The sequence below is a fragment of the Atta colombica genome, unplaced genomic scaffold, assembly GCF_001594045.1.
Source record: "Atta colombica isolate Treedump-2 unplaced genomic scaffold, Acol1.0 scaffold119, whole genome shotgun sequence".
Taxonomy (NCBI): domain Eukaryota; kingdom Metazoa; phylum Arthropoda; class Insecta; order Hymenoptera; family Formicidae; genus Atta; species Atta colombica.
The window spans coordinates 272940-283300 of NW_017259205.1; the positions used below are offsets into that span (position 1 = coordinate 272940).

Genomic DNA, 10361 nt, shown 5'->3' on the forward strand with positions numbered 1-10361 from the left:
AAAATTTAAATTTTCTGCGTTTCAATTTTCCTTCGACATCGGTACGAACTTTCCAGCAACCCAATATATGTACACACACACACACACACACACGCGCGCGCGCGCGCACACGCGCACACACACACACACACACACGCGCGCGCGCGCACACGCACACACACACACACACACACACACACATATATATGTGTATATATAAAGAAGAGCATTGAAATTTTGTGGCACGCTTGATTCACTATATATAGTTCTGTTATTTTTTTACTTTTGTAATCTTTATCTATTTTTTTTTTAGTTTTATCTCTACAAAAGAGCCCATGTATTCCCTGGAATATCTCGTCCTGCCGTTATATGTAATCATATAATCAATTTATTTTGTTTAACATCAATTTGGACATTATTGATTATTTTAAGAAATAACATAATTTTTATTGAAATTCAAAGTTTATATTCTGAAACGTCCAAGCTTTAAAATAAAATAATTATAAGTAAAATATGTTAATATCTATATAATTATCTAAAATATAAAGTTGCTATTAAGCTGATAATAAACTAAAAGTAGAAACAAACATTTGTAAAGAACTTTGAGAGATCAAAGGATAGATATTGTAAAATAGAATCTTTTGACTGCGTACTTTTTGACTGCATACTATTTATTGCGGCAATGTTAGCATTATATGTTTATACTATTATTAATCTATTATCTAATATATCTAATATTAAGCTTTTGAGCATAAATAATGTTAAAAATAATAAAAACATATTTTCCTCTAAATAAATCCGCAATTTCTTGAAATCATTCATGAATTAATAAAATTAACAGTTTTACTATGATATACGTCTAAAAATCAATCATCGAAACAATAATTTGACGTAAATTTAATCATCGATAGTATTGCGCTTAACTTGTTTTCTATTAATGACAGACTTTAAAATGCATTTTCGAATATTATATATTTGTAATTTGCGAAGAAATTACATATTTAAAAGAGGAATAAAAAGATAAAAAATAGCAACATTTTTCTTGATGATCATTGTGTTTATTTTTGTTTATGGTTCATGATGCAATTTGTACAATTATGCATTTCACAGCTCATTTATTTTAAACATTTTTCTTTAGAAAAAAGTCAAAAGAGAACGAACAAATGATCAATGAGCTGATCTAATAATAAACTGAACAATTATATGTTCGATAATCGCTTGCGTGTTTTTGTCTTTTTTCCTCTGCACGTTTTGATTTATAAATAATTATTTAGGATTTAATTCTTTCTTATATATGGATCCATAATTTTTTAAATAAGAAATATTAAAACAGTTTGAATGGCAAAAATGAAAATAACATATAATAATTGTTATTTTAAGAAACAAATTATATGATGGCTTCTGATTTTTAATTAAGAAAGAAATGTCTAGATCGAACATAAAATTGAAGATAAAATGCTAGCACTCTAGCGGAACTTAGCAGAAGAAAATAATATAAAAAAGTAAATGAAAACATGATGTTTAATGATAATTTACATGTTGAGTATTTACATAGAGGCAAGGAGGTTAAATATCGAGATGTTAAACTCACTACTAAAAATACATTCTCATTTCTGACTAGCAGCTATTTTTAGGACAAGAGTAAAGCATTTCTCTTTTGCCGAGGATTCCTGTGGAATGCGTAGCTATGATTCCTTTCACACGATTCATTGCTGTGATAACGAATTCTTTCGAGTTGTTAAAAAAGCATGTTTAAGGAGAGGTTTATATCTTTTCCGTTTGAATTGATACGAATACAAATACATATTCAAGAAATTTATTAAGAAAACTAACTATGTATAATAACAATGGAAATATGCATTTAAGAAATCGATAGCTTCTGAAGAAATAAATAAAAAGTATATATCTAAATGTATATTTAAATTGTATTTTCTATTTATTTGTATTTTCTATTTATTCGTTTTATGCGTGTACAACTTTTTTTACGTGCGTACGTGAATTCGTCTATATGTACACAAAAATGCACCCTTCGCGTAAATATGTTATATGCGTACATACGCGAGGGCGTCTGTACTCAAGCGTTTGCATAATATGACATTCTTGTTCAAAGTATTGTATGCTTATATGTACAAAATATTATACATGATTGTTTTTGTTATAAGTTGTATTCAAAACTTACTTTATGTTTTTATAAATATATTTTATAAATATATTTATATGATTGGATTTTGTTGAAACATTAAACTAATTTCATAGATGATTAAAAACTGAACATTTTAATTTAAGGAGACAGTTTTTGATTATTAAATTATTGTACAAGAAAGAATTATGAAAATTCAGAGTATTATACTTGACCTAAATGTGCAAAATTATAATACAATATTTTAAATTGCATTTTCACCGAATGAATCTTTCAATTTTATTCTCTGATATTTGCTTTTTTCGCATCTCTTCGTTTTATATAACTTCATAAAGATCATCAAGGGCTGCCGCACCACTCCGCAATGGTTCCTCTTATTCAGAGCACTCAATGCAGTGGAAAAATGTGATACATTAAGAAGCAAAAAGTAGCAAGAGATAGCTTCTTGACAAACTTCTAAATTAATGACGAAATCAGAACCTACACATGACTGAGACACGCACAACACAACGAGTATATAATTAACTTAACAAATCAAAATAATCGAATATATGCATTTTTTATTAAAATTTTTTTTTATTGAAATATTTTAATATAAATTTTAATAATGTATCTTTTAAATTTTATATGTCTTGATTTTATTATAAATACGTAAATTTTTCAAAAAATTTTTTATCATGTTAATTTACTATTTTGATAATGATAATAAATATATTGACTATTTTTTAATTTACATATAATTTTTAGTTTGTATATAATTTTTTGTATAAAAAGCGATTATTCTTATGTAAAATAATTTTACATAATAATAATATTTATATAAATTAATTTTTTTAATTTTCGTCTGATTAATTTTACATTTTGATAATGCAAAAGTTGTACTTCCAGAAAGAAAATAATTTTATTATATTTGTGAAGAAGCTATATCATATTAAAAAGAAAACTTAGAATTGGATTATATCTTTTTTAAAGATCATATTATACAATTTTCTCCTCGAAGATTTGTATGCAGTTAGCTTTTTGTCTTTTTCGCTGTCTTTTCTTTTAATATGGATCAGCTTGATTATGCCGAGACATGAATGGTCGCATAAAAATAGGAAGAACTGCTTCATGTAGATAAAGTTGCAAATAAAGGGAAGTGAAAAGCAAAAGAGCTCAATAAATTTTTTTTTCTATTTCGTCATTTTTTGATGAGGAGAAAATTGTAATGCAAAGGATAATAGCCATACTTGATATAGATTAAATGATTTTATTAAATTTTAAATGACAGATAGATTTTTGTAAACAGAAAATAATATTTTATTAGATGACACGTACAAATTATCGTTTCTATGTTACAATTTAGCAATTGTAGATTGAGCAATATGTTTTCTTTAAAATATTTTTTCATTGAAAATGTTACCAGAAATTATAAATACCAATAAGTTTCATGAAAAAAAATTTCGTTCACAAATTACAACTAAATCATGTTTTTTATTAACTATATATTCAAGTATATGTACTCTCTAGATTGTATGATAATCACAAATTATAAGAATTGATACTTTTTTTTCTCGCTAATTGAGTACCACAACTTGTTATTTTTTTCCACTTTTTTTCTTTCATTTTTTTTAATTATTTTTTCGGGATATACTCAGATAGCATATTAAATAAATGGGATCAATTCTCAAAATTACTAGATTAGGATCATGTCATTACAAGTCTTTTATACTTGTTTTCTGATAGGAGCCAATTATCTGTAATAAGTATTAACTCTTTTATCGTTCGATATTAATAGATACTGGATTATGTATATTTAAATTGAGAAAAAGTTTAAGAAGAAATTTTGCAAAACATTTTACAATAAATAATATGAAATATTTACATTAAACAATATGAATGAATTTCATTAAAGAGTCGGCTAATAGAACATATGGAATAAATAAATGAATCTGAAAAAAAAAATTTAATATCTATTATTGCTATTTAATATATGAAAAATTGAAGAAAATTTTAAAATTTGTTGGAAGGTATCTTCCGTCAAACTTTTTGTATACGAAACATTTTATAATGATTTAATATTCATCGTAATTATGATAGGCGGAATAATTTATGCATGTAATAGTCTACGCATTATGCTTAGTTGTCGAAATGATATAATGCACGTCATATATTTTACTTTAATTTTTCGAATTATAATCTGAGTTCTGTTTTAATTGGGATGTAGGTAATTGCATATAACATCGTGCGTATAAAATATACCATATTTTAATATTAAAAACTGAACAGTATCACTGCAATGCTTTGTATAGAAACATTATAATTATTTTTTATTTTACTCTTTTAGCAGTTATAATCATTTTACGTTATGCTATTTTTAATGAATATTCAGTATTATTAAAATAATTATTATGAAAAGCTCCTTTTTTATCGATTTTTTAAAATTTCATATAATTGAAATATCATAAGCACGTTTATTTACACGTGAAATTCTTCTTCATGGCGGCACGTGCCATCGGTAGTTATCGCGTAGGATTGCATAGTGGCTATTTCCGCCACTACGTTGCGCTATTTCTATCACGCTCCGGGGGGTACATGGACTTCAAAATTGATGTTTGTCCTCGTCGCATCGGCTTTCCATTGACGCCCCAAAATAAATCGCCAATCGACGTAACCCCCTGCCAGATATATCGACTGGATGCATCTTCGCTTCTAAATCGGGGATTCGTAAAATAATGCCAAATAGCCGTGGGCGACTTTTACATCTTATACAAGTGGTTTATTCAATCTTTTATGATCAATCTTAAAAACGCTAAACTGAGATATTTCAATAATTTCAACTGGATCAAATTCTTCTGTTTAATTTTTTTCATAATTATTCCATAGCTCAATTTCAATTCTTCATCTCGTCTGTTCTCTTCGTGATATTAAAATTTGACAGAAGTTTTTGTTTATTTAATATTATTTTTATTGCTTATCTGATATCAAATATAATATTTTTAGATATATTTTCAATATTATCATAAAGCTTTAATTTAATGAAGCCTTTTCAGACAAATTATACATCATCTTCAACATATTATCAATGATTAAAAATTTGTTTATTACACAGAAAGAATGTTGCTCAAATATCTAAAAATAGAAAGAAAAAAATCTGGATTTAGCTAAATACAGGTCTAAAAATAATTTTGCTAGACCACAAAAATAATTATTCCAGTATAATATACAAAATAATTATATAGGCTACTCAAGTATGATGAATGTTGCAAAAAAATTTTGACATTCTAACAATTTGAGCGTCTTACATAATTATTTGATGGTACAATAAAATTATTTTCAGATCTGTTTTTAGCTAAAACAAATATTTTAGTGAAACTGTTCTTTTCTGTAACAGCGAAATTGCTATAGAAGAGTGTTTATCCAGATGAATAAATTTTTATGAGATGACAGTTTCTTTATGAGAATGTTTGGTCAAACTAAATTTTGAAACTCTTAAAAGAATGACTATTTTTTTATTCATTTCCAAAAAAGATGCTACTTGACTCATGCGTGATGAGTTATTTCATTACATTTGCTATTTGATTACATTTGATCATACTATAACATTTTATTCATTTATATGATTTAATTGAGTTTAAGAAGAAATTTTTATTTATATATTTAAGATGGATAGAGGCTAACTTAACTCAATGTATTATTTTATTTCTGATATACTATTTTCAAAGTTGTTTGATATTTTTGAAGACATTCAATTCTATTGTTTCAATCGTTTAATAATTAATTATACGCTTGGCAACATACTGACATAATTCCCGATTGTCGCTTCGACAATCATCCAAATTGTATATTTTCCATCTGTTTGACTATCACCAGAATCGACGCGCATTCATCGATTGCTTGATATACTTCTAATGTCAATATATATACATCAATTTCAATTGAGATTGTTAATAAGTAGGCTTTATACGCAGAATATATATTGTAGATTATAGATATGCATGGTGTGTTTCTATTTTTATTTGACCATTAGAATCATCAACTATAGCAGCTTAGACATGTATACCAGGCGTTTATGAAATATCTATTAATAAGACAGCCTGTGCGGACCACTTTCTGGTAAACTGAAAGTGAACTTACCTAATGTAAAGACTACAACATTTACGATGACATAGTTAATTAAGAATCAACAGAAAGTTTGGTGAATTTCTACAATTAAATCTAATCTACAATGTACAACACATGTTTCAATCTATAATTTTAATCTATAATCTCTAACATAAAATACATTTTATTAATATAAAAATTTTAATAAATTTTAATTTAATAAATTATTTTTGTGTTAGTCTTGGAATTAGTCTTGGAATGGTTTTGTATGCACTACACAAATTTTATTAGATTATATTTCTATAGATCAACGTATGAATTTTTCTTTCTAATATAGCATAATGTAGTCATTTTTATGAGAGAATCTCTGATCTATGAAGCTACGTCATGCTTATGTCAGGTATACTGAAAAAAACGGCGCATTATAACTTCTTGAATGTGCTGTTAGAGAGTTATTAACGACATTATGATTATGATTATTATAGATCGCTGCCGAAACTCAGCAGCCAGGACGAAGACGGGACGAACCCCCACACCCAATATACAGGCGTCACACACTTCGAACCCATACCGCACGATCATGATTTCTGCGAAAGGGTCGTCATCAACGTAAGTGAGAATTTTGTTATTTAATCATTTTAATTGTTTTGCATTATCTTAGTTTGATAAACTGCTTCCAGAATAATAAACAGTCAAAAGATCTTTCCAATGATATATCTCACAGCGTTTCATCATTAAAAAAAAATATTCCTTACAGTATAATATTTTTATTTTGTATCAGGTTAAAGAATTCTTAAGAGACATGTTAAAAACTTTTGGCTCTTTATAACCTTTGGCGCCACTGATTCTTGGATTGAAAAATGTTCGACTCCAAATGCCAAAAAAGTTTCGTCTTTACGGAGTCTTGGCACCACGGATCTTTAATATCGCGAATTCTTGATGCCATAAATCCTAGATTCGACGGTTCTCAAGGCAAAGGCAGTAAAATATACTACTGATCTCATATGTAAATATAATTCCATTTTAATATTGTTCTTTAATTTATTTTTTTCTCATTGTTTCTATAACAAGTTTCTTTTCTCACTATAATCGGAATTATCGCGTATTTTTATTACGTAGGTAATTCCAGTCCGGTTCGACATTCACACGCTTTCTTTTTTTTTTTTTTTTTTGACGAAGTGAGATTATCTCAAGACAGCGACCTACAGAACTGCGTTTTGGCGGCCATCCAAGTTCGTCTTGGAATCGGAGGCGATATAGCATCAAGGTTATATGTGTGAACGGAATTATCTGTCCTCGCGGATGACACGACTGCATTGCGCCAATTACAGCAATCGATTCAATCGATGCATTTTACTTATTTTTTTTCTTTTTTTCTTCTTACCTCACGGAAACTGAGCACGAAAACTCGACAGAGGTCAAAGCACGTCGCATGACGCGTAGGTGAAGCGTGTGGGTGTAGGAATCGGCGTGCAACGTACACTAATATAATATAACATGCTTTTCTTTTCAGTCTCAATTAAAAGCAGAATATTAAAAACGTTAAAGTACAATTAAACATTATCTAAATAAATCTTTTTTATAATGATCTTTTGATTTATTTTTAAAAGAAACATTGTTCCTTTATAACGAATGGGCAATGCATTATATTATCTTCTTTATACTCGTTGATTTTTGAGCGTAATTTTATTCAAGAAATAGATTCATACGGAGCGAAAATGTTTTGTTGCTAGATTTACATTTTGCTGCCTTTACTTTTTTTTCGTTTCCTCTCTTTGTTTTCATTTTATCAAAAATATTTTTATTTTTTTCAAATCATCAAGTGTGAATTCGATTCTCCAAGAGTGAGTGACTTAATTGACTCGCTATTGTTGAATAAAAAAATTTTTGAAATTTTTATATATTCTTTGTTAATAATCAACAAATTGATTACTTATTCAATTAAAAATCACAACATTTTATGCTTAGAAATAGAAGAGAAATTAATTATTTTTCTTCAAATTAATATACTTATTGTAAGATGATTGTAATCCAGTTAAATACGGTTTTCAATTAGTTATTTTATTTATATATATTTCATTCTTTAATTTATAACTTAGTTGTTTAGATACATATTTTTATTTTCGCAATATCATTTACACAATTTCTTAGTAATAGAGTTTGTTAATTCAAGAGTTTAAAAATATCATTTTAAATTACATATTTTTAGCTTCAAATTCAACGTAACAAATATTTAATTCTATAGTTTTTAAAAATAATAATGTTATAATTGTATAAATTTTTTATTATATCTTATTTGTTATATAATTAATTCTCGATTTGATCACTAAAGGTATCTTATATATACACACACTCACACACACATACACACACACACACACACACACACATACATATAATTATTAAAAAAGTTTTTTATATAAATAAATAATCTATATAATAGTCATATATATAGCAGTCTGAAAATTTTAAAGGAAGATTCTCAACATTAAAAACAAAATATATAGATTCCTTCAAAATCTTGAAAATTTTCCTTTAAAATTGTTAAGCGCTACTCAATATAAGTTAACAATGTTAAATAGATGGTCCACTCACGACCAATATGACAATAATATATAATCTCTTTGTGAAACGAGCAGCCCCCGACAATCACCTCCGTTCCAATTAACTACTTGAACGGTGCGCCCCGCCCAGCGTGGCGCCATCGTACTAATAATCAATTATTGCAATCGACAGGTGAGCGGACTACGGTTTGAAACACAGCTGCGTACGCTGAACCAATTTCCGGACACGCTGCTCGGCGATCCGTCACGACGGCTCCGATACTTCGATCCACTGCGCAACGAATACTTTTTCGATCGAAATCGACCTTCCTTCGATGCCATACTCTATTACTATCAGAGCGGCGGCCGTCTACGCCGCCCGGTCAACGTCCCGCTCGATGTCTTCTCCGAAGAAATCAAGTTCTATGAGCTGGGCGAGATGGCTACCAACAAGTTTAGGTACAAACACAACTATCGGTTCATAATGTAATCTAGTTATTAAAACAAATAAAGTTAATGTAAATGTCAGCTTTCTTTTAATTCTATTACATAAATTCTTGATCCACAGACATCTTTGTTTCTTAGAAACATTACAAATCTTTGTATCTACGGTTTTCCTTAAAAAACACATTACACTCAATATCTTTTGCTTTGATATATATAAAATTTTTTTAGGAATTTGAAATAGATTTGTTTTTAAACATTTCTCATGAGATAAATTTGTGATTTCACTTGTCGTTAATTCTTCTAACTAGATTTGGTATCCAAAACATCTTGATTTTGAAGAACCATAATTCTTAAAGAAAACTTTTAAATATTGTGTATCAAATACAAATATGAGTATAGTCTATAAAATATTTATTATAATAGAAATAATCGGTATCGTAATATTAATGAAACGATAATCAATCAAACAGGGAGGACGAGGGTTTCATCAAGGAGGAAGAGAAACCGTTGCCATCACACGAGTTTCAGAGAAAAGTCTGGCTCTTGTTCGAATATCCGGAAAGCTCGCAGGGTGCCCGGGTGGTCGCTATAATCTCTGTGTTCGTGATCCTCTTGTCGATCGTGATCTTCTGCCTGGAGACGTTACCCGAGTTCAAACACTACAAGGTCTTCAACACGACGACGAATGGCACGAAAATTGAGGAGGACGAAGTGCCGGACATCACGGACCCGTTCTTCCTAATAGAGACTATCTGTATTATCTGGTTCACATTCGAGTTAACAGTGCGCTTCCTCGCCTGCCCAAATAAATTCAACTTCTTCCGTGACGTAATGAACATCATCGATATCATCGCGATCATTCCATATTTCATCACCCTCGCCACGGTAGTGGCTGAGGAGGAGGACACACTAAATTTACCCAAGGCACCGGTAAGCCCGCAAGACAAAAGTACGAACCAGGCGATGTCCTTGGCGATACTCAGGGTGATCAGGCTGGTCCGAGTGTTTCGGATATTCAAGTTATCTAGACACAGTAAAGGCCTTCAGATTCTCGGGCGGACTCTCAAGGCCTCCATGAGGGAACTCGGGTTGCTCATCTTTTTCCTTTTTATCGGTGAGTTTGATAATGTTCTTTAAATGATTTTATATATATATATATATTTTATATA

The 10361-nt window shown here is 29.0% G+C and overlaps 1 protein-coding gene across 6 annotated transcripts in view; it reads left to right on the top strand.

The window, feature by feature from the left end:
* Positions 1-10361, top strand: part of LOC108694211 (potassium voltage-gated channel protein Shaker) — a 52154-nt gene that overhangs the window by 30235 nt on the left and 11558 nt on the right. For all 6 annotated transcript variants that reach the window (XM_018203574.1, XM_018203575.1, XM_018203573.1 and 3 more), the window contains 3 exons: positions 6688-6811; positions 8939-9204; positions 9663-10306. In XM_018203574.1, coding sequence (XP_018059063.1) covers positions 6688-6811; positions 8939-9204; positions 9663-10306 — 1034 coding nt within the window. The remainder of the gene's footprint in view (positions 1-6687; positions 6812-8938; positions 9205-9662; positions 10307-10361) is intronic.